Below are 26010 nucleotides of genomic sequence, written 5' to 3' on the forward strand. Positions count from 1 at the left end.
TTTTGATGATATTATGGACCATAGATGTTGGAATCCCTAAATTTCTTGCAATTGCACTTCGAGAAACGTTCTTAAACTGTTTGACTATTTGCTCACGCAGTTGTGGACAAAGGGGTGCACATTTTTTGGGAAGCTGTTTTACACCCAATCATGGCACCCACCTGTTCCCAATTAGCCTGCACACTGTGGGATGTTCCAAATAAGTGTTTGATGAGCATTCCTCAACTTTATGAGTATTTATTGCCACCTTTCCCAACTTCTTTGTCACATGTTGCTGGCATCAAATTCTAAAGTTAATGATTATGTGCAAAAAGAAATGTTTATCAGTTTGAACATGAAATATCTTGTCTTTGTAGCATATTCAACTGATTATGGGTTGAAATGATTTGCAAATCATTGTATTCCGTTTATATTTACATCTAATACAATTTCCCAACTCATATGGAAAAGGGGTGTGTACATGTGATTTTTTATTTTTTTTATTTTCAATAACATAAAAACAACTGTTTCCACAATGTCCTTATAGAGTTTTGTGTGTAGAATTCTGAGGACAAAAAGGAAGTTATTCCATCTTGCAATAAGGCTGTGACATAATAAAATGTGTAAAAAGTATAGCGCTGTAAATACTTTCCTGATGCACAGTACTTACAGCAGGTACATAAAACTATGTTGGAGGTTTTGCGGGGAGGTGTGGTCAGCGCACTTGCAGGAGAAAAGATCACCGCCGCTGTCCATGCTGCTGAGGACGAGCACCATCAGGTAGGGGCGGGGCATGTGCTGACGGCGAGACACAGCTGGCAGGTGATTAGATTTCACAGTTGGTACGTGTTAATCTAATCATCTGTTGTCTTTAACAGTGAGCGGCGCAGGAGGGAGTTTGGAGAGAGACTGAAAAGTCCTGGAGAGAACGTATCACTGATGTGTTTTGGAAAACATTAAACATGTTGTACAACTCTAAGTTTGGCTACTTTGACGTGCGTATTCGTGGAACCGCAAGACAGCGACTTCTCCAGACGTTTTTTGGATCGCTTTGTAAGTGGAATAGATCGAATCCCCATGGCGACAAATAAAGTAAGTTTGTGACAAGTATCATCCCTGCGGAACGAGGAATAGCTAAACATGTTTCACAACACACCGTAGCGCACCAGCGTCACAATGTAAACAAAAGCCATGGTTGGATCTACACTTGACATCCACTGTAATGATATCAAGTACAGGAACGTGTCTAGTCGATACTACTATGATTACATCGATATTTTTTAGCATCACAACATTGTCTTTCGATTTTTTTAAATGTATATTATGTTTATAAACTCAGGAAATATGTCCCTGGACACATGAGGACTTGAAATATGACCAATGTAGAAGCAGGTAGTAAAACTCCTGCTTTTGTCATGGCCCAAATAGTATACAGCAGCACTATACTGTACATAATCATGATACCAGGGCATTGAGTGAGGGGAATTTTGTACTCCCTCGTCCCAGGAAGAATGCTTTGCAGAAATCTTTTATTTATAGATCTGTATCGCTCCGGAATAACCTGCCACGAATTCTCACCGGCATTGAAAGTGAACAGGTTTTTAAAATGTAAGCAATATTTTATCGGAGTCTGTAAATTAGTTTGCTCATTGATGATTTTTGTTTGATTTTGTATTGTGTGGTTAACTTTATATGGTAAATATTATTCTGTGACTGTAAATTGTTTGCCTGTTTTCTTATTGATGCTTTTATTTGTTTCTGTATTGCATAGTTATAATTATATGCTTTTACTTGTAATTTTATTGAGTTTGTGGACCCCTGGAAGACTAGGGGGTTGTTGTGGCAAGCAAATAATGGGGTTCCTTAATAAAAAAAAAAATTAAAAGTATGATCCTGTAACTACTTGGTTTAATAAAAATAAAAAAAAATTAAAAGTATGATCCTGTAACTACTTGGTATCGGATTGATACAAAATTTGTGACATCATCCAAAACTAATATAAAGTATCAACCAACAGACGAATACGTGATTATGACATTTTAACAGAAATGTAGATAGAACATGTTCAAAGAGAAAGTAAGAAAATATTAACAGTAAATGAACAAGTAGATTAATAATCCATTTTCTACCACTTGTCCATAATAATGTTGACAAAATAATAGAATGATAAATGACACAATGTTACTGCATATGTCAGCAGCTAAAATAGGAGCCTATGTTTGCTTACTTACTAATAAAAGACAAGTTGTCTTGTACGTTCACTATTTTATTTAAGGACTTAAGTGCAATAAGAAACATATGTTTAATGTACCCTCAGATATTTTGTTGAAATAAAGCAAATAATGCGTTTTTTTGTGGTCCCTTTTATTTAGAAAAGCACCGAAAAGTATCGAAATACATTTTGGTACCGTTATTAAAAAAATTGGTATCTGGACAACACTAGTACCAAGTTTGTTTCTTAATAGTTACAAAAGGATGGTTGAGCTTGACCTTTGACCCCCTGCTTGAGCGAGGGCTTTATCCTGAGTGAGTGCTCCTCCAATCAAAGAAGGTGAGAGTTCAGCCGCGATCATTGACGGGAATTACTCTTTATCCCATCCCCATCTTGAGGATTTATTGCTCCTCCCGCCGTGTAATCTCACTAGTGTCGTCTTCCTTAGCGTGCGGAGAGCTTGGGAGGAGACCGCATCCATGCACGACTCCTTTGTTACCCACAATTCCTCCTCCTGGCAGGGGGAGCCTCCGCTGTCACGCGGCGGCTTCATCCTCCTCTCCGCGGTCATGGCCCTTTTCACGGGGCCGGCCGTGGTGCTCAACGCTACAGTGATCATCGTGTCCCTGCTGCACAAGCAGCTGAGGCAGCCGCTCAACTACGCTCTGGTGAACATGGCCGTGGCAGACCTGGGATCAGCCGTGACTGGGGGGCTTCTGTCTGTGGTGCACAACGCCCAGGGGTTCTCCTCCCTGGGAAGAACAAGCTGCGTGATGGAGGGCTTCGCCGTGTCCCTGTTTGGTGAGTGAGCGCGGCAGCGAGACCACATTAGCAAAGTTAAAGACCCACTGAAACCCACTACTACCAACCACGTAGTCTGATAGTTTCATATGTCAATGATGAAATATTAACATTGCAACACATGCCAATACGGTCGGTTTAGTTGACTAAATTGCAATTTTAAATTTCCCGCGAAGCTTCTTGTTGAAAACGTCGCGGAATGATGACGTGTGCGTGTGACGTCACGGACTGTCAGGAAATATTAGCTCAGCACCAGTTACGGCTAAAATTAGTCTCTTTTCATCGCATAATTACACAGTAATTTGGACATCTGTGTTGCTGAATCTTTTGCAATTTGTTCAATTAATAATGGAGACTATAAAGAACAATGCTGTTGGTGGAAAGCGGTGTATTGCAGCTGTCTTTAGCACCGAGACACAGCCGGTGTTTCTTTGTTTTTAACACAGAGCGGTCAAGCAAACTTGTTTCTCTACGTCAACCAGCATGTTTTTGGATGGGAAAATTGTGATATGTATCTTACCGGAGACATCATTGGATTATTCGTCTTCCTGCAGTAGCTGTTTAAAAGGCAGCTCTGAGCTTGGCTCCTCGGCTTCTCTCTGAGACACTGCGTGTTAACCGCAGCCATCCGACCTCGAGGTATGTCTTTACAATCTCACTAAAACACTATTACAACAATAAACAGATAAGGGATCTTCCAGAATCATCTTAGTAAATGTGTCTAATTACATCTGAAACGCTCACACTGCCGCCGCCCGGAGCCATCGCTTTTTATTTTATTTCATTTTTTATTTTTTTTCTAGTCCTTCGCTATCAATATCATCATCCACGAAGCTTTCATCCTCGCTCAAATTAATGGGGAAATTGTCGTTTTCCCAGTCCGAATAGCTTTTGCTACTTGAGGCTCCCATTAAAAATAATGTGAGGACGTGAGGAGCCCTCACCCTTGTGACGTCATCGTCTGCGACTTCCGGTAAAGGCAAGGCTTTTTTATCAGCACCAAAAGTTGCGAACTTTATCGTCGATGTTCTCTACTAAATCATTTCAGCAAAAATATGGCAATATCGCAAAATGATCAAGTATGACACATAGAATGGACCTGAGATCCCCGTTTGAATAAGAAATACTAATTTCAGTAGGCCTTTAACATTGGTCTTTCGCCACTTTTGCAGGGATCACGTCTTTGTGCACTGTGGCCCTCATTGCCGTGGAGAGGATGTTTGTGGTGTGCAAGCCTTTGGGTCACATGACGTTCCAGAAGAAGCATGCGCTGGCTGCCATCGCCTTGTCCTGGATCTGGTCCCTCACATGGAATGTGCCGCCTCTGCTGGGGTGGGGCAGGTATGAGCCTGAGGGGGTCGGGACTTCCTGTGCGCCCGACTGGCGCAACCGAGACCCCCACCACATGTCCTACATCCTGGTTTATTTCACCGTATGCTTTGCTGTCCCGTTTGTCGTCATCCTGGTGTCCTACTCCAGATTGATGTGGACTCTGCACCAGGTGGGCTTCATAACTCTGTCTAATCCATGAATAAAAAAACATAAGATCTAGCTCAGGGGGTGTATATATATATATATATATATATATATATATATTTTTTTTTTAATCTGTCCTTTCTAATCCATTTTCTACCGCTTGTTACTCTCGGTGTCTCCTTGCCGCTCCAGCAAATCATCCATCCATCCATTTTCTACTGATTGTCCCTTTTGGGGCTGCGGGGGGTGCTGGAGCCTATCTCAGCTGCATTCGGGCGGAAGGCGGTGTACATCCTGGACAAGTCGCCACCTCATCACAGGGCCAATACAGATAGACAGACAACATTCACACTCACATTCACACAGTAGGGCCAATTTAGTGTTGCCAATCAACCTATCCCCAGGTGCATGTCTTTGGAGGTGGGAGGAAGCCGGAGTACCCGGAGGGAACCAATCATATTGTCTAAAAACGCATTTTCCAATCGATAACGTGACATCGTCGCGCTCGGGAAAAAAAACAAATATATAAAAAAATTATATATATTTTTCGTATTTTTCAGACTATAAGTCACAGTTTTTTTCATAGTTTGGCCAGGGGTGCGACTTATACTCAGGAGTGACTTATGTGTGAAATTATTAACACAATACCGTAAAATATCAAATAATATTATTTGGCTCATTCATGTAAGTGACTAGACGTATAAGATTTCATGGGATTTAGCAAGTAGGAGTGACAGATTTGTTTTGTAAACGTATAGCATGTTCTATATGTTATAGTTATTTGAATGACTCTTACCATAATATGTTACGTTAACATACCAGGCACCTTCTCAGTTGGTTATTTATGCCTCATGTAACGTACACTTATTCAGCCTGTTGTTCACTATTCATTATTTATTTTAAATTGCCTTACAAATGTCTATTCTTGATGTTGGGTTTTATCAAATAAATTTCCCTAAAAAATGCGACTTCTACTCACTCCAGTGCGACTTATATATGTTTTTATTATGCATTTTCGGCGGGTGCGACTTATACTCCGGAGCGACTTATACTCAGGGGTTGGGGGGGAATATATATATATATATACATACATATATTTATATATATATATATATATGTATGTATATATATATATATATATATATATATATATATATATATATATATATATATATATATATATATATATATATATATATATATATATGTATGTATATATATATATATATATGTGTATATATATACATACATGTATACATATATATACATGTATATATGTGTATATATAATTATACATGTACTATATATGTATATGTATTATATATGTATATATATAATTATATATATAATTATGTATATATATACACATATATACATGTATATATACATGCATGTATATTTATATATATACGTGTATATACATATATATACATGTGTATATATATATACATATATATATACACATATATATATATATATATATACATATATATATATATGTATATATATATACATGTATATGTATGTATATATATACATGTATATGTATGTATATATATACATGTATATGTATATATATACACATATAAAAAACAACCTAGCCCCCGGTCAAATTTCTGTAGCCCAATGCCCCAGCCCCCAAGTCAATAATCATTGATTGATTGATTGAACAAAATAATAATACAAAAACAGAAAAACAAAACAATGCTTAATTTGAAATGAGATTGTAAGCAAGTGGGTTAGAAAATGTACTCTTCTAATAAAAAATGGTTTTATATATAATACAATAAACAATTGAACAATAATGTGTTTACTGAATTAAATCACATTTAAAAAAGACAATACAATACAAAATATTAAATAATAAAAATGATAAACAAAATATAAACAAAGTTATTAAGGAGATTCTAAGCAGGTGGGCTTGACACATTTATGTAAATCCAAAAAATGTTACATGTTTTAAACATAATATTTCTAATCAGTTGAACATTATTGAACAATACTATTGTTGTTGATGTTGCTTTTCACTGCTTTTTGCTGACTAAAAATATGCATACAAAAAAATCCAATAATCTATGAAAACAATGAATTTAATACAAAATTAAATAAATACTTAACATTCAATGTCATAAAGGATATGTAGAGGGATTACTAAAATAAATGATAAACATAGTTTCTATTGGCCCCATTGTTGCTATAACTCTTTTAGTGCATCCATCATTAGAGTGCCTGCGATGAGATGGCGACTTGTCCAGGGTGTACACCGCCTTCCGCCCGATTGTAGCTGAGAAAGGCGCCAGCGCCCCCCGCGACCCCAAAAGGGAATAAGCGGTAGAAAATGGATGGATGGATGGATGGATCATTAGAGTGCAGGTGTACCTAATGAATGATATGAACATTTTTTAAATCCGTGTCTTTACATGAAACCTATTAAAACATTACAAAATAAAACTTAAATGACACAAAAAGTACATAAAAATATACATATGGATTATTGTAGGTTTTATTATACATATATATATATATATATATATATATATATATATATATATATATTAAAATTAAGTTCAATAATACAATTGTTTGTATGGTTTATTGGTAATAACCAGAGGTAAGAATGACTGTTAATTATTTTGAAACTAATATTTCCATAATATTTCTAGGCTCATTATTGGGCGAGCTAAAATGACTTTATACTAGTGTTGACTTGATACAACTTTTGAAACTTTCGATTGTCAAGCCTTGAATATTGCATTGTATTGAGTGTTGCTTAATTGGTTAATTTGATGCTCATACATACTTTTATTATTTTGTGGTATGGAATTTTGGAAATGGTTCGATCAAATGAAATTAGTCAAACAGAGAACAATGGTAGGTTTGAAAACCACTAACCTACTGTATGTATTATTAGGATAGGATATATATTTTTAATCCCATTATAGGGAAATTACATTGCTGCAGTGCAGGTTTTTACATGCTGTGACAGAAGTAAAGCGTAATGAAATAACAAAAATAATAATACATACTAAATATTGCTCACTAATATGTATAGCAAGAAGATAAAATACAACAAAAAAAACCTAATATCGGTCTGGAACACCATGAAAAAAAAATTGTGTTGTGAAGTGAGAATATAGGACCTTCGTTAGGGCAGTCTAATCCTGAAGGTGCTACTAAGGGCCCCCACAGGGTCATGCCATGGAGTGAGAGAGATTGGGCATTATGGATGTCAACCTGGTCAACATCATTCAATCAATCAATCAATGTTTATTTATATAGCCCTTAATCACAAATGTCTCAAAGGACCGTACAAACCACTACGACTACGACATCCTCGGAAGAACCCACATAAGGGCAAGGAGAACTCACACCCAGTGGGACGCCAGTGCCAATGATGACTATGAGAACCTTGGAGAGGACCTCATATGTGGGCAACCCCCCCAGCTTAATAAGTCTGTTCCTGTCTCTGACTAGAATGGACTTATGCTGTCTCAGACTAAGTAATATACAACTATGGTTATTTGGTTTATGGTTTATGTTGACAAATGTGCTGTTTTAGACTGCGATATTGTTCAATGAAGGACACTTATTACATACGTCTAGCGCAGGGGTCGGCAACCTTTACCACTCAAAGAGCCATTTTGACCCGTTTCACAAAATAAAGAAAAAAATGGGAGCCGCAAAACTCTTTTGAAATTTAAAATGAAATAACACTGCATACAGAGTTTTTTTTTTTTTTTTTTTGCTTTGTGCTATGCATTAGCCAGGGGTCTCAGACAGGCGGCCCGCACCTTAATGAGAAAATTTAATGTTAGTGCGACCCGCTTGACAGCATTACATTTATGTTGAAGAGGTTCATTTAGCCTACTGACGTGTATTTATAAATGGTTGATTTATATAGGCTAGTAAGGTTCCTTACTAGCCTATATAAATAAACTATTTTTAAATAAATGCATTACACTTGCCAAACCTCCCATATTTTCCGGAGGTTCCCCGAATATCTGATGATAGTCATCCAAACAACAATAATAAGGGAGTGCTATGAAAGCGCTGCCTTTAACGCCCTCTACAACATGCAAAAACAGTTTACCAGCATAGCTACACATTGTTTGTGGCTTCTGCAGATGCACGCACACTGCTGCAAGGCATACTTGTTCAACAGCCATACAGGTTACACTGAGGGTTGTGATATAAACAACTTTAAGACTCTTACTAATATGCGTCACACTATGAACCCACACCAAACAAGAATGACAAATACATTTCGGGAGAACATCCGCACTGTAAAACAACATAAACACAACAGTACAAATACCCAGAATCCCATGCATCCCTGACTACTCCTGGCTACAACATAATACAAACGCTAGCACCAATCCCCCCACCCCCCTCTCCGTGCGTCGGTTGAGGTCGGCGGGGTTGGGGGGCAGGGGTTGGTGCTTGCGGGTGGGTATATTGTAGCCAGGAATAGTCAGGGATGCATGGGATTCTGGGTATTTGTACTGTTGTGTTTATGTTGTCTTACGGATGTTCTCCAAGAATGTGTTTGTCATTCTTGTTTGGTGTGGGTTCACAGTGTGGCGCATATTGGTAAGTGTTAAAGTTGTTTATATTACAACCCTCACTGTAACCTGTATGGCTTGCAGATATGTGCGTGAGTTGTCAAGAGCTGTGTATCGCATGCGACCGGCCGACAAGCAGGTAGCTCAGTGTAAAAATGGGCGCGACAACATCATAAAAAGAAAGTTAAAAGCATTGCCATCACGGCACACACTCAATATTATATAGACTGGGTGAAGACCGCAGACTGTTATCCCAAAGTGATTCCCGGGAAAGACACCAAACTCCGGAAACCTCCCGAAATAATCGGGGGGGTCGGTGATTATGCAGCTGAGCCACATCAGAGTGACCTAAGACCCGCATGCGGCTCCGGAGCCGCGGGTTGCCGACCCCTGGTCTAGCGTGTGTGCTATTGTGTGCTTAGCTGTTGTGGAGCTGCTGGCTCCGAAAAAAGACCAACCTTGTGTGCTTATAAGAGGACATTAAGATGTTAACTGGCTATCCAGTCTTGCACAAGGAAACACGCTGAAGAACTGCTTGGATAGGACATATCGCAAAACACAAAACCAGTGAAGTTGTCACGTTGTGTAAAAGGTAAATAAAAACAGAATACAATGATTTGGTAATCCTTTTAACATATAGTCAATTGAATAGACTGCAAACATAATATATTTAACGTTCAAACTGGAAAACGTAATTTCTTGCAAATGTTAGCTCATTCGGAATTTGATGCCTGCAACCTGTTTCAAAAAGGCAGGCAGAAGTGGCAAAAAAGACTGACTAATTGAGAACAGGTGGGTGCCATGATTGGATATAAAAGCAGTTTCCATGAAATGCTCAGTCATTCACAAACAAGGATGGAGCGAGGGTCATCACTTTGTGAACAAATGGTGAGCAAATGATCAAACAGTTTATGAACAACATTTCTCAAAGCTTTTGCAAATAATTTCTGGATTTCACGATCTGTAATATCATCAAAAGGTTTAGAGAATCTGAAAAAAATCACTGCACGTAAGAAGCAAGGCTGAAAACCAACATTAAATGCCCGTGACCTTCGATCCGTCAAGCGGTACTGTACCAAAAAGCGACATCAGTGTGTAAAGGATATCACCACGTGGGCTCAGAAACACTTCAGAAAACCACTGTCAGTAACTACAGTTGGTCGCTACATCTGTAAGCGCAATTTAAAACTCTACTATGCAAAGTGAAAGCCATTTATCAACAACACCCAGAAACGCCACCGGCTTCGCTGGGCCCGAGCTCATCGAAGATGGACGGATGCAAAGTGGAAAAGTGTTCTGTTGACTGACGAGTCCACATTTCAAATTGTTTTTAGAAACTGCGAAATGTCGTGTCATCTTGAACAAAGAGGAAAAGAACCATCCAGATTGAAAGTACAAAAGCCGTAGTAAAAGAGTGCGGGTACTAGACTGGCCTGCCTTTGGTCCAGATCTGTCTCCCATGTGTTGCACAATATGAAGCGTAAAATACCACAACGTAGACCCCGGATTGTTGAACAACTTAAGCTGTACATCAAGCAAGAATGGGAAAGAATTCCACCAGAAAAGCTTCAAAAATTGATCTTATCAGTTACCAAATCTTAACTGAGTGTTGTTAAAAGAAAAGGCCATGTAACAGTGGTAAAAATGCCCCTGTGCCAACTTCTGTTGCTGCCATTCAATTCTAAGTTGATGATTATTTGCAAAAAAAATGAAGTTTCTCAATTTGAACATTAGATATCTTGTCTTTGCGGTCTATTCAATGTAATATAAGTTGAAAAGGATTGGCAAATCATTGTATTCTGTTTTTATTTACAATTTACACAACGTGCCAACTTCACTGGTTTTGTAGATACAAGCGGATATCATTCGATATTGTTTTTTTGCTGATATCGGCCCCATATCAATAGTGCAGTGGGACACTCCTACTTTATACATTAATACATAAGTTAATTTATTTGTCTTTGAAATACTGTGATGAAATCATTAGTTAGGATTAATAATGGTGTTAATTAGGGCTGCGAATCTTTGGGTGTCCCACGATTCGATTTAATTTCGATTCTTGGGGTCACGTTTCGATTATATATCATTTTTTCGATTCAACGTGATTCTCGATTCCAAAACGATATTTTTCCGATTCAAAATGATTTTGTATTCATTCAATACATAGGATTTCAACAGGATCTACCCCAGTCTGCTGACATGCTAGCAGAGTAGTAAATTGTTTTTAAAAAAAGATTTTATAATTATGAAGTACAATGTTTTATCAACTGATTGCAATAATGTACATTTGTTTTAACTATTAAACGAACCAAAAATATGACTTATTTTATCTTTGTGAAAACATTGGACAGTGTGTTGTCAAGCCTATGAGATGAAATGCAAGTGTAAGCCACTGTGACACTATTGTTTTTTTTTTAATATATATATATATAAATGTCTAATGATAATGTCAATAAGGGATTTTTAATCACTGTTATGCTGAAATTCTAACTAATATTAATACTGTTGTTGAAAATATTTATTTTTGTTTCACTACTTTTGGTTTGTTCTGTGTTGTGTTTGTGTCTCCTCTCAATGGCTCTGTTTATTGCAGTTCTGAGTGCTGCTGGGTCAGGTTTATCTTTGTGAAAACATTGTAGCTGAGATAGGCGCCAGCGCCCCCCGCGACCCCCAAAGGGTAATAAGCGGTAGAAAATGGATAGATGGATGGAAAACATTGGACAGTGTGTCGTCAAGCTTATGAGATGCGATGCAAGTGCATGGAACACTGCAGAGGCCACCACAATGTATATGTTTCTTTTAGTTTTTATTCATAGCTGTACGTAGAAGTGTCTGGTTGTATCCCCTGGTTTAATGTCTTTAATGTTTGATGTTTCCCTCTTACACACATGTGAGAGGGATGTGTACTATGGCTATGAGTTGTTGTTGTTTTTTTCCCTTGGCCTCAGTCTGGACTCCCTCCCCAGGGCCCAGGCTTAGACCGATTTTTTTTATTTAATTTAAATTTTTTTAATCTTCTATTTTTTTTATCCCATTCCCCCCCTTGTTAACTTGTATCTCATCTTTTTTTGTAAGGGGCGCTGGAAGCCGGTAGACCCGTCAGCGATCCTGTTCTGTCTCCCTGTAATGTTTGTCTGTTCTTGAATGGGATTATGCTGAAAATTGTAATTTTCCTGAAGGAATAAATAAAATACTATCTAATGTAATCTAAGTGTAAGCCACTGTGACACTATTGTTCTTGTTTTTGTTTTTATAAATGTATAATGATAATGTCAATGAGGGATTTTTAATCACTGCTATGCTGAAATTATTACTAATATTGATACTGTTGTTGATAATATTCATTTTTGTTTCACTACTTTTGGTTTGTTTTGTGTCGGGTTTGTGTCTCCTCTCAATTGCTCTGTTTATTGCAGTTCTGAGTGTTGCTGGGTCAGGTTTGGTTTTGGAATAGGATTGCATTGTTATGGTATTGCTGTGAGAATGTTTCTGAATCGCACAACGTATTCGATTCGATTTGTATTCGAATCGATTTTTTCCCACACCCTTAGTGTTAATAATTGAAAAACCTTTCTCCAAGCAGGTGTCCAAGCTGGCCTGCCTTGAAGGAGGTGCAGTGGCTAAAAAGGAGCTGAAGGTGGCATCCATGGTGGTCCTCATGGTCCTGACCTTCCTCATCAGCTGGCTGCCTTATGCTGCTCTGTCCATGCTGGTGGTCTTCAACCCCCACCTGGAGATAAGCCCCCTGGTGGGCACAGTGCCCGTGTACTTGGCCAAGACCAGCACCGTCTACAACCCCATCATTTACATCTACTGCAACAAACAGGTACTCCCTGGTTACTAATGGTGATGTCATCTGTACGTGACCGTGACTTTAATATAGAAAGCACGTGTGTACAGAGAGTATGGCCAACTCCAAAAACTCCAAAGAGTTACGTCAAAACGCTAGGAGTAGCAGTCATGGCGCCTGTTAGTGGGCCGGACTCTTCTTACACAAGTCTGTTCGGGCCGACTCTCGTGTGACCCCTGGTGGTCTTCAACTGAAACTGCAGGAGTGAAATATTGGGAAAGAAGGAATATTTGAGCCAAAAAATAAAAAAAACATACCTTGAAATTAAAGTTCAGCAATCTTGAATCAGCGCCACCTAGCGGGCAGTGAAAGTGAAGAAATGCACAGTTCTCATTAAAAGATCATACAAATCAAATAAATGTAAGTTTTAGAAATAGAACAATTTAAAAAGATATATTTGAAAACATGCAACTCTTTTTAAATATTGTCAAACATTCAAGTGAAGTGATTTATAGATATTTTTTTTAATTAAATAAAACCTAAAAAGTACTGATTTATAAATACCAGTTTTATTATTATATATGAACTAAAAAAAAAAAAAACATTCTACGTGAATTCATGCATACAAATTATACTTTAAATTAAAATAAGTCTAGAAGTAAAATAAATAAATGTTCTGATATATTTTTTTTAAATAAAAAGTGGGTTGATTTATAAATTAGTTTTTATACCGGACAAAAACATAGACATGTATAATTATTATGATTTAATTTAAAAATAAAATAAATAAAAGGTAGATGTGTAAATATTAGTCTCTAAGAAAAAAAGTTAATTAATCAATAAAAATTGGTTTTCATAGTAAACAAAACTTAGAAATGTATTAAAGTTTTGATTGAATTTAAAAATAAAATAAGTGTATTTAGAAAAATTAGTCTTTAAATCAAACAAAACATAAAAACCAAAATAAATGTTCTGATTTGATTAAAAAACAAACGCAAAATGAAGTAGAATAATAAATATTAGTCTTTATAATAAACAAAACCTAGTAATACATAAATTTCGTTATTTAACATTGATCTAAAAAAAGTAAAACTTTGTTATTTGATATATAATAAAGTAAAAAAATTAAAAGTACAAAAAACGTTTTAAGTGAATCAAGATAAAACATTTTCACAAATCCTAATATTTTTACAATTATAAAAATTACTTTACAAGTAAATTAATTTAGCCTTTGTTTGTTAAGAAAGTCTAAACCAATATTTTCATTAGTCAAATACAAATACAAAGCTGGGCATGTATACAGTACTACTTTAATGCGATATATCAATAAAATAAACTTGTAATGAGCTCATAAAACTTTAAAACATTTACATTTCCTTTCTATGCATTATGTGATGATGTCATTTCCTTGGTAGTTCCAGAGGTATGTGGTGCCTTTCCTGCTGTGCAGAGAGGTGAGGACCCAGGAGGACACATCAGAAGTTGTCACCACTGTCGAGATGAGCACCAACAAAGTGTCTCCGGCCTGAAAGCCAACAATCACACAATCCAAAACGACACACTTTTGTGTACTGTTTGTAATACAAATGACAATCATTACTCAGTTAATTTCAAGAAAATATCATTCCATCAATTTTTTTCCGCTTATCCGAGGTCGGGTCGTGGGGGCAGCAGCCTAAGCAGAGAGGTCCAGACTTTCCTCTACCCAGCCACTTCGTCCAGCTCCTCCCGGGAGATCCCCAGGCGTTCCCAGGCCATCCAGGAGACATAGTCTTCCCAACGTGTCCTGCACTTCCCCGTGGCCTCCTACCGGTTGGATGTGCCCTAAAATCCTCCCGAAGGAGGCGTTCGACTGGCACCCTGACTAGATGCCCGAACCACCTCATCGGCTTTACTATGAGCTCCTCCCTGATGACGGAGCTTCTCACCCTATCTCTAAGGGAGAGCCCCGCCACCCAACAGAGGAAACTCATTTCAGCCGCTTGTACACGTGATCTTGTTCTTTCGGTCATAACCCAAAACACATGACCATAGGTGAGGAAGAGAACGTAGATTGACCGATAAATTGAGAGCTTTGCTTTCCAGCTCAGCTCATTCTTTACCACAACGGATCGATAGTGTCTGCATTACTGAAGATGCCGCACCGATTCTGCCTGTCGATCTCACGATCCACTCTTCCCCCACTCGTGAACAAGACTCCAAGGAACTTGAACTCCTCCAATTAGGACAATATCTCTTCCTCAACCCGGAGATGGCACTCCACCCTTTTCCGAGCGAGAACCTCAGACTTGGAGGTGCTGATTCTCATCCCGGTCGCTTCACACTCGACCGCGAACCAAGCTTAAGATCCTGGCCAGATGAAGCCATCAGGACCACATCACCTGGAAAAAGCAGAGACCTACTCATAAAGCCACCAAACTGGATCCCCTCAACGGCCTGACTGCGCCGAGAAATTCTGTCTATAAAAGTTATGAACAGAATTGGTGACAAAGGGCAGCCCTGGCAGAGTCCAACCCTCACTGGAAACGGGTCCGGCTTACTGCCGGCAATGCAGAGCTCTGACACTGATCATACAGGGAGCAGACCGCCACAATCAGACCAATACCCCATACACTCTGAGCACTCCCTACATGACTTACCAAGGGACACGGTCAAATGCCTTCTCCAAGTCCACAAAGCACATGTATACTGGTTGGGAAAACTCTCATGCACCCTCAAGGACCCTATCAAGAGTATAGTGCTGGTCCACAGTTCCAAGACCAGGACGAAAACCACACTGCTCCTCCTGAATGCGAGGTTCGACTATCCGGCGTAGCCTTCCCTCCAGTACACCTGAATAGACCTTACCGGGTAGGCTGTGTTTTGTGCTCCAATGACAGTAGGAACACACCCTCCTGTCCCCCTTTCTTAAAGAGAGGAACCACCACCCTGGTCTGCCAATCCAGATGTACCACCTACGATGTCCAATGTTGCAGAGTCTTGTCAACCAAGACAGCCCCACAGAATTCAGAGCCTAAAGGAACTCCGGGCTGACCTCATCCACCCCTGAGGCCTTGCCACCGAGGAGCTTTTTAACTACATCGGCAACCTCGACTCCAGATATAGGGGAGCCCACTACAGAATTCCCCAGGCACTGCTCCCTCATAGGAAGACGTGTTGGTGGGATTGAGGTCTTCCAAGTATTCCCTCCACCGATCCACAACATCCGCATTTGAGGTCAGCAGAACACCATCCGCACCATACACGGTGTTGACAGTGAACTGCTTCCCCCTTCCTGAGGCGGCGGATGGTGGTCCAGAATTGCCTCGAAACAGTTGTTTTCCATGGCTTTCTCGAACTCCTCCCATGTCCGAAATTTTAACTCTGTGACTGCCGAAGCCGCACACCGTTTGGCCTGTCGGCACCTGTCCGCTGCCTTCGGAGTCCCATGAGCCAAAAGGATCCAATGGGACTCTTTCTTCAGCTTGACGGCATCCCTAGGATTATCTCCACAATAGGCACCAACCACCTTGCGGCCACAGCTCCAATCGGCCGCTTTGACAAGAGAGGTACGGATCATGGTGCACTCGCACTCAATATCCAGGACCTCCCTCGTGACATGTTCAAAGGTCTTTCGGAGATGGGAATTGAAACTCTCTCTGACGGGAGACTCTGCCAGACGTTCCCAGCAGACCCTCACAATGCATTTGGGCCTGCCAGGTCTGTCCGGCATCCTCCCCCACCATCGGAGCCAATTTATTTATTGTATTTATTTATTTACAGTCACAAAATTATGTTTTATTATTGTTTCTTTTGTTAATATCGGAGTCAGTTCTGCAAAAAGGTAATCCCTAACCAGCCAACTCACCACCAGGTGGTTATCAGTAGAAAGCTCCGCCGCTCTAGTCCCACTAGCGTCCAAAACATCAGACCGCAAATTCAATGACACAACTACAAAGTCAATCATGGAACTATGGCCGAGGGTGTCCTGGTGTCAAGTGCACATATGAACACCCTTATGTTTGAACATTGTGTTTGTTATGGACAATGTGTAACGAGCACAAAAGTCCAATAACAAATTAACACTTGGGTTCAGATCCGAGGGGCTGTTCTTACCAATAGAGCCTCTCCAGGTCTCACTGTCGTTGCCAACATGAGCGTTGAAGTCACCCAGCAGGACAAGGGAATCACTTGAGGGAGCACTCTCCAGCACTCCCACGAGTGTATCCAAAAAGGGTGGCCACTCTGAGCTGCTTTTTGGTGCGTAAGCACAAACAACGGTCAGGACCCGTCCCCCCACCCGAAGGCGGAGGAAAGCTACCCTCTCGTCTACTGGGTTAAAGTCCAACGTGCAGGCTTTGAGCCGGGGGACAACAAGAATTGTCCGTTGCCTCTCACTGCGCGCAACGCTAGAGTGAAAGAGAGTCCAGTCCCTCTCCAGAGAACTGGTCCTAAAGCCCTTGCTGTGCGTCAAACTGAGTTCGACTATATCTAGCTGGAACTTCTCTACCTCGTGCACCAGCTCAGGCTCGTTCCACGTCCCAAGAGCTAGCCTACGTAACCGAGGGTCGGACCTCCAAGCGCCCTGCCTTCGGCTGACGCCCAGCTCACACTGGACCCGACCTCTGTGGCCCCTCCTATGAGTGGTGAGCCCATTGGAGGGGGGACCCACGTTGCATCTTCGGGCTCTGCCCAGCCGGGCCCCTTGGGGACAGGCCCGACCACCACCCTGGCTCCAGACTGACCCACGTCCGGTCGAGGGAAATCTAAGTCCTTGTTTTTTAATTTCCATAAAGGTCTTCTATGAAAAAAATAAATAATTCAAATAAAGACAATGCCCAAATGAAACCAATAACGTGTTTTGTTACAAAACCATAAAGGTTTTATTAAAGCATTTGCTACTAAGATGGATGGAAACAAAACCATAAACATTTAGGAGCAAATATCAAGACTTTAAAGTAGAGAACATGACTGTCTTCTCCATACTTTATACATATTTTACATCTTATATTTAATACAGAACATTAAGAAAAATCATCCTATTGTTTTACCATATGAAGAAGAAAACTACGGTGGTCGATAAGAGACAAACATGACGCAACGTCCGAACAGAGATGATCCACAAACACCACGAAACGAACGCAAATTAAATGTGCTGAAATCACAAACGCTCCAGGATTTTTAAAAGATGCAAAAGAAAATTGTCTGCAAATGCAAGAAACACAAACAAACAAATCAAACAAGTTTGTGACTAAAATGCTGTAAGTTTGCAGAGGAAAACCAAAGACTACCAATAAACAATAACTAGCAACCAGACCAACTTTCTGATTACCTGACCAACTTCCTGTTTGCCAGTATTTTGGTTTGATTCCCTACAGCTTGGTTGACTTCCTGACTGACTGACTAACTTCCTGGTCCCCAGATTACTTTCCTAGTAAATTGGTTAACTTCGGTAACCTAGTAAATTTAAGTTAAGTTTGGTAAAGTACCAATGATTGTCACACACACTAAGTGTGTTGAAATGTGTCCTCTGTATTTGACCCATCCCCTTGTTCACCCCCTGGGAGGTGAGCGGAGAAGTGAGCAGCAGCGATGGCCGCGCCCGGGAATCATTTTGTTGATTTAACCCCCAATTGCAACCCTTGATGCTGAGTGCCAAGCCGGTTCCTGGTAACGTGTTTAAATCACTGGTCGTAAGACTAATTCCCTGATAGTTTGGCAGCTTGCTTAAAGGGGAACATTATCAGAATTTCAGAAGGGTTAAAACCAATAAAAATCAGTTCCCAGCGGCTTATTTTATTTTTCAAAGTTTTTTTCAAAATTTTACCCATCATGGAGTATCCCGAAAAAAGGCTTTAAAGTGCCTGATTTTCGCTATCTTTAAATCCATCGTCCATTTTCCTGTGACGTCATTTAGTGTTGCCAACATGGCGGATAGCACAGCAAGATATAGCGACATTAGCTCAGATTCAGACTCGGATTTCAGCGGCTAAAGCGATTCAACAGATTACGCATGTATTGAAACGGATGGTTGGAGTATGGAGGCACATAGCGAAAACGAAATTGAAGAAGAAACTGAAACTATTGAGCGAATAGCTATTGATGCTATTCGGCGATCGCCTTCGATTGAGTGTCGCAGGCTGTCCGTACATCTCTGTGCCATGTCTGCCTTAGCATCACCGGTAAAATGTGCAGACCAAACGATCGGGACTTTCGCAACTTGTGACACTGGAGCAACTTAAATCGTTGACTGGTAAGTGTTTGTTTGGCATTAAATGTGGGTGGAGGGAAACACTGGATGCAAATATAGCTACAAATGTACATACAGCTAGCCTAAAAAGCATGTTAGCATCGATTAGCATGCCGTGCTAATCGAAGCACACTCCACGGAAGTCAACTTGAATCCGTCCCTGATCGTGTTGTTACACCCTCCGACAACACACCGACGAGGCATGATGTCTCCAAGGTACGGAAAACAGTCGAAAAAACGGAAAATAACAGAGCTGATTACACTCAATGTTTGTAATGTGTTTGAGAAAATGGCGGACTGACTACCTAGGTGACGTCCCAACGTGACGTCATCGCTCTGAGAGCGAATAATAGAAAGGCGTTTAATTCGCCAAAATTCACCCATTTAGATATGGTCTTTTTTCTGGAACATCAAGGTATATATTGACGCTTACATAGGTCTGGTGATAATGTTCCCCTTTAACTTTCTAATAGCCAGACTCTTCTGGGTATATGAGTAACTTTGTGTTAGCCTGGCTGACCTCTGTTCCGTCAACTTGCAGCCTTTCTGTTATGCAGTAGTTTTCAGCTTTTTGTGCGTATTTTCTGGCAGTTGCCGCCTTTTTTTTTTATCCTGCAGCGTTTATGTGATCGCCTCATTTTATCGTTGCTATGGTTTAATGGCGTTTATGTGTTGTGGATCACTTCAGTGTTTGGGCGCAGGTGACATAAACGTCAGGTTTCTCTGTAAACTGGTTATTTTCTTTTGCCCCCCAGCAGAGCACGAGGCTCTCCAATTTTTTTCTGCAGGATGACTTGCGAGTGTCCACTAAAGCATGTCATGTAATATTACATCACAAAAAGAGTACAAAAAAGTGGTCACCTTAAAACACAAATGAGTTTAGAAAAGGAGGAAGAAAAGCACTATACAGTTATTACTTGTGCAAAGACAAACAGCAATGTGCTATATTGAAATATTGGTAGTCACCGTGTACTCTTTTTTTTTTTTTTTTTTTTTTCTTCTTCAGGAATTCCTGACATGAGGTAAAAGTTATTTTCATCTTTAGTGTAACTTTTACAAAAAATGCATATCTTCACTTCATCAGTTGCTACGAATGTAGGATGTGCCGCTTCATGTGCTGTCCTTTTTGCGGTAAACACAATTTTGTTCGTTTTGTTTTTTTAAACTGACAACAATTCAAAGAGCCCTTTCAATGTGCACACAAAATGGAAACAAAATCTACATCGTCTAGACAATCAGGCTGCGTTCACACTTGTGCTTGGGTAAACAAACAAAAACACTTTTGTTTTAGGTTGACATGCGAGCCTCACTTATGTTGGAAAATATGATAACAAATAATAAAAAAAAATCATACATATCGATATTTGTCAATTAACTCTATGAATGTGTTTTATATTATCGTATTTAACACTTTCTTAAGTAATAAGTGCTCATTTTAAATCTGCACATTTGTTTATCTGATCCGAGGCTGCCCAGTTTGCTGCTTAAATTTTTACTCTCATAATATTTTTGCATTTATTCTTGTAAAATGTGATTTTCGTTTTGTTTATATATTACATTTCTTTGTAAATAATTTCGATATAAAAATAACATATTTTTTTAATGTTTGTAATAACATGTTTTTGACACGATCTTTAACAATTTTTTTTAGGAATTTGTCTTGTGATATTATTTCATTATTGTCATATTAGTGCCTTACCTTTTCGGTAAAATTCTACTTTTTTGTTTCATTATCATAATTTTGTATTACAATAATTTGTTGTGAGATAACGCCTTTTGAATTGTTGTCTTGTAATATTTTTAAATATGAAAAAATATCAAGCACAATTATGTAATTATTCCTTTAATATTACATCATTAGCATCATACTATTTTCCCTTATCATTATAAAATTATGACTTTTAAGTAATGTTATCACTTTTTGTGGTACAATTTTTACTTTTTTTAATTCAAAGTATTTTTTCTCCTATTCAGTTGTAATGAAACCACATTTAGTATTGAAATGTATATTTTAATTATGATTTTGTCTTGGAATATTATGACTCCCTTTTAATTTTAAAACTTCTCTTGTAAAACTGAAAATACATTTATCAGAAAAAAATCGTAACGTTTTTTCTTGTAATATTAAATTGTGATTTTATTTTTGTAATATTTTGCTTTATTGTTGGATAATTTTGACATTTTAACATTGACTTCAATCTATGGTCCGTGTACAGTTGTCACATTTAAGCTGAAGTGAACCAAACCAAACCAGGGCGTTTGGTGATCAGCAGCAGAGCAAACGGACTGCAGTTCCTTTTAACCAAAGCAAACATGTCGAGTGTGAACACAACCTTAAATGAGCGTACAGCACATCAACGGTGAAGGACGGATGAAATAAACATTAGTGACGACAAAACCTACTGTCTTTAGCATCATTGATCATAACAAGTTAGCGTCCTTAATAAGTTAGCATCTCCGAGTATTCTAGAACATCGTCCATGTGTTCAACCCTGTTTTTTCTTCTATGACTCCCCCTGTGGGAAACTGTGAGACATTACACAGTGATATGTTGTCAAATCCGCCAAACGAGGTAAAATCGGCGCCAGGTGGGCCCAGACTGAAAGGGGGGATCAGGGGCGAGGGAGTCTGAGAATGGGGGTCCATCTTTTCGTATTGCTTAGCGTCTCGCCAACATTTGACAGAACAAGTTCCTCCATAGAAAGTCTTTAAGGACTAGCTTTAAATAATCTTTTACACTCTCTACTATTTTCATTTTGTTCTTACTGCAGCAAATTTCAGCAACTAAACTTAGTTTTAAAAAAACGCAGAAAGAAAGCAGCATTTTATTCTGTAAATGAATACAATTATTGTTTTCATTGCGTGTCTTGACTTACAGTGGAACCTTCAAAGTAAAGTTGAACAACTCGAGATCCAACGGTCATTTTGCGTTCAAAGTCCAACAAAACTTGGTCGAACCAAGCAGCGTCTAAAGAGAGTTTGTCAGACTCTCAGTGTGTCTATGTTTTTGGTCTTGTACGTCGTAACTTCAGTAGTACCTATAAAACACCACCAGATGGCAGTATCACACAGAAAACCCTTTCCTGTTCTGTCTCCGTAACGTCCATTTATTGTCTTTAAAAGTGGAGTATTTGTACATCGTTTTACACAAGCTTGTTAACTTTTTTTTATGCTGAATGTTAAAATGTTATTTAAAACAATACGTATGAGATTCATAAAGGTTGTAAAAATGGTAAAGGTTAGATTAAATATTGGCATTCAAGCAAAATCTTGAAATGACCAAAACTTGATTAAACTAAGCAAAGTTCTTTGAGTGAATTGTTAGACTTCAGCTTAGCAAGTTTTTTTTTGGACACATATGTTTTTACTCCAGCAGTACCTCCAAGACACCACTAGTATCACACCAAAAAACACACCTCTGAGTAAAATCCTTAAATTTTGCTTGGTTTTAGTTTTATTACACTGTTTTAAAATGATTTTCTAACGCCCAATTCCAACCCTTGATGCTGAGTGCCAAGCAGGGAGGTAAAGGGTCACAATTTTTATAGTCTTTGGCATTTACAAAGAGACTACTATTCGGAATTCAAGCAATATCTCCTATGATGATATACCTCAGAAGTCAAACAAAACTTGTTTGAACCAAGCGTCAAAAGTCACCCCGAGCCCTACAAAACACCACAAAGTGTCAGTAACGCTGCATGTTCTGTCTGTCACGTGCAATTTTCAGATAATTACTTTTAAAAACTAATTATAGTTACTTGTTACTCGTTTTAAAAAAAGTAATTGAATTACTAACATACTCTTGCATTATTGTAATGATTGACTTGGTAAAATAATTCATGCGTTTCTTAGAAAATACTTCAAACATCTGGCATATGCATTTGAGAGATGTTTCATGAAAGCAGAGTGCAAAATGACACGTGACATCAGCGAGAGCGCGCTCAGACAGAGCCGAATTTTAGCTCAGTTGTGTTTGTTAGCTTAGCAGCGGCAGTTAGCTCTGTTTAACCTTTTCACTAGATTGTGTTAACACTAGAGATTTATGGCTGTAGTCTCCTTGTACGATTGCAAGCTTGTCACTTCAATCATTGATTTTTTTGTTTTATTATTTCCTCGTAGTGGTAGTAGTAGGAGTGTCTGTGAGTGTGTACTTACATGTTGTGTGTTGTTTGCTGTGTGATGTTGCCTCTTCCTATTTAATATCAAGTTTATTTTAATGTGGTACTGGTTGTTGCTTTCATTAATGAAAATTGACTTTCTGCATTGAACTCGCTGGGCTTCTGATGCTGTCTTGTTGACATAGAACTTACATCAAACGTACATCGGTAAAGGCCTTGTAATGTACGTTAAAGTAAATAATTAGATTACTCGTTACTATTAAATGTAATGAGCTATTATGTTCAGATGTCATCATTGTGGGTGTAGTTTTTACTTTCTTTTCCTTTAATTACACGCTTGTACAGTTATTTACTGAAGTTAGAAAAAACTAAATATTTTGACCCTGGAATGAGTTCTGAACAACTTGTAATTGTGACAAAACCCTTTGGAGGTTCCAAAGTACAACGACACTTGTACGTAGAAGTCTTATTCATTCGCTTGTGCACTTGTCACACATGCCGAACCTCAAATACATCTAGATTAGGACGGAAACTAAAACGAGATGGGTATTGTAGCACATCAGTATGGTGCATATTGCTGATCTTTTTAAAGGATGGATCATTAGAAAATATAGAATATCTCTTGTCAGCATATTGTACAATTTACAGCTATGAAATTATTCTCAAACAAATTTGCCTGCTCCAATTTTGATCACAAACGCCTCAGAAGTAACTTGTACCGTGTTGGGAGCAGGTATCACATGACGAGGGGATCCAATGAGACTAAAGGAAGAGAGAGATTGTGTGTGTGTGTGTGTGTGTGTAGGGGGGTGGAGGGGTACACCTTTGTATGTTTGCATTGAAAACTTGCATGATATGCCAAACCCTAATAAAGTGACTGAGGTAATGACATCGTTCATTTGATTGTCATATCCTGATCAGAGCAGCCCTCGCTGCTCGCTGCCCGGACCCCCAGGCCAAGCCCTTTGACAGGAAGGTCAGGTCGGCCTCCTTGGTGCAGTGACGTCCTTCGCTGGCAGAAGGAGATCTTTCCTGTCGTGTTTTTCTCCTCCCCGCCTTCCCTCCTCAGTGTTGAAGGCACTTCTTTGGGTCAAAGCCTAAGAATACGACGTGTCTTAGTTTCACTGATTCTAGCGTCTCCTGCTATAAAGTCGTGATGCAAATCATCTCGTCTGCCAGGTCCTCCTCATAGGGAGCCCTAGGTTCCGTCTCCGGCTCCTCGTCGCTGTAGCTGGCCGCCGGGTCCTGCGGCTCGTAGCCCCCCGCAGTCAGGAGGGGGAACACATTGACCGGCGCCATGCCGCCATTAAGCAGGTGGCTGGCGGCGCTCTCCATCTCGTCTATGGTCATCTCGCAGGCGTCCGCTATCTCGTGCTTGGTGGCGGCAACGAACTTGGGATCCTTGGCATACCTCCCGAGTCCTTCTGATATTAAAACCTGATCCAAAAACAAAAAAGAAAGACAATTTTACGTGACCAACATTCCATTTAGAACCACTAGGGGGAGCAGTCAGTCTAAATCAGAGGTGTCCAAAATGTGGCCAGAAACTAGTTTTTAAAAATAATTCTACTACTATCAGTGCGATATCAGCAAAAAACAAGTACTATATTTTCCGCAGTATAAGGCGCACCTAAAAACCTCAGATTTTCTCAAATGCTGACAGTGCGCCTTATGATCCGGTGCGCCTTACATATGGACCAATATTGAGCCACAACAGGTCTCGCAACTACGGTAAGCAGCCGCCGACTTCATTTTCCCCCGTAGAAGAAGAAAAGCGCTTCTTCTTCTACGATAAGCAGCCGTCGACTTCATTTTCCCCCGTAGAAGAAGCACGCGTTGCATGCTGGGATATATGACTGCAGGAAGCGTGCCGTTTCTGTGTGTTTATGTAAAAACCCCAAAACGGCTCCTATTAAGAGACACGCTTACGACGCAGAGTTTAATTCAACTCAAGGCGATCAGTCACGCAGTAGAACATAGGAATAGAGCAGCAGTTTAATTTGAACACTGAAGAAGAAGAATTTGAGGGATTCGTGGATGAGGAAGACCATCCAGCACATGGCCTCTTCAACCTGCTACCTTCTGGAAGGAGGTACAGATCGATTCTCGCCAGGACCACCAGAATGTCTCACAGTCTGTATCCCCAGGCTGTGAGACTGCTAAATGAACAACATGCCCTATTACTGCCCCCGACCATCTTATTACCTCACTCTTCACCACCTCAATAATTGTGCTCTGGACATTGCATTGCTGCAGCATCAACGCAACAACCCCCCCCCCCCCCCCCCCCCCCCCCACCCCCCTATGTCCCTTTATACGTGTTCTCATAAACAAATGCTAAGCTAAACTGTTAACTATGGTCAACCTGCACATCAATGCAGTTTCTATGCCGCTGCTGGACAAAGCTCAAACGAAATCTCGTTGACATGTAAGACTTAAGTGTTATTTATGACAATGACAATAAAGGAATTGATTGATTGATTAATTGAACTTAAAAAAGTCAGCTTTACATGTTTATTTTGTGTGTTGTGTGACATTAACGTTTGAGCAACATTGAGTTATTGATATTTTATTGCTTTGCACTATTTCGAGTGTTACTATATTGTGATTGCACCAACGTTTGATTTACTGTAACAGTATCAGACTGTTTTTTATGTGTTTATTGAATCGAGGAAAAGTACCCCTCCACTATGTGATATAAATGTTGCGCTACATGTTATACCTTGCCGTTGTTAAAAGAGAAACAATATACCACGTCACTGACTTTACCTTGGGGAAAATAATAAAACAGCTGTTTATTCATTTTGGGAGTGAACAGAGTTGTCAGAGCGCTGGTTTGTAAT

At 39.4% G+C, this 26010-nt stretch overlaps 2 protein-coding genes across 17 annotated transcripts in view; one reads left to right on the forward strand and one right to left on the reverse strand.

Annotated features, from left to right (window-relative positions):
- Window positions 1-871: 871 nt before the first annotated feature.
- parapinopsinb (parapinopsin b) lies at window positions 872-18002 on the forward strand. 3 transcript variants are annotated; one of them, XM_061874282.1, is made up of 5 exons: window positions 872-1071; window positions 2640-2992; window positions 4165-4493; window positions 12614-12856; window positions 14236-18002. In XM_061874282.1, exons 2-5 carry the CDS (start codon window positions 2671-2673, stop codon window positions 14347-14349), a joined length of 1008 nt encoding a protein of 335 aa, XP_061730266.1. In that variant the 5' UTR covers window positions 872-1071; window positions 2640-2670; the 3' UTR covers window positions 14350-18002. The 3 variants fall into 3 exon arrangements, with proteins under 3 accessions (XP_061730266.1, XP_061730268.1, XP_061730267.1); XM_061874284.1 differs by having other exon boundaries at window positions 4165-4333; XM_061874283.1 differs by lacking the exon at window positions 872-1071 and having other exon boundaries at window positions 2616-2992.
- The window catches only part of cacna1da (calcium channel, voltage-dependent, L type, alpha 1D subunit, a), a 218453-nt gene continuing 210061 nt past the window's right edge, over window positions 17619-26010 (reverse strand). For 12 of the 14 annotated variants that reach the window (XM_061874281.1, XM_061874279.1, XM_061874272.1 and 9 more), the window contains one exon: window positions 17619-24604. In XM_061874281.1, coding sequence (XP_061730265.1) covers window positions 24311-24604 — 294 coding nt within the window. In that variant the 3' untranslated portion in view covers window positions 17619-24310. The remainder of the gene's footprint in view (window positions 24605-26010) is intronic. The other 2 variants (XM_061874280.1, XM_061874276.1) reach the window with 2 other exon arrangements.

This window comes from Nerophis ophidion, linkage group LG16 (assembly GCF_033978795.1).
Source record: "Nerophis ophidion isolate RoL-2023_Sa linkage group LG16, RoL_Noph_v1.0, whole genome shotgun sequence".
NCBI classification, from domain to species: domain Eukaryota; kingdom Metazoa; phylum Chordata; class Actinopteri; order Syngnathiformes; family Syngnathidae; genus Nerophis; species Nerophis ophidion.

What these genes read in the sequence shown, in the direction of transcription:
- parapinopsinb (XM_061874282.1), top strand. Translation starts at nt 2,671, where the DNA reads ATGCACGACTCCTTTGTTACCCACAATTCCTCCTCCTGGCAGGGGGAG. An exon ending in CTTCGCCGTGTCCCTGTTTG is followed by an intron (nt 2,993 to 4,164) that starts GTGAGTGAGCGC and finishes CCACTTTTGCAG; the next exon opens with GGATCACGTCTTTGTGCACT. An exon ending in TGATGTGGACTCTGCACCAG is followed by an intron (nt 4,494 to 12,613) that starts GTGGGCTTCATA and finishes TTCTCCAAGCAG; the next exon opens with GTGTCCAAGCTGGCCTGCCT.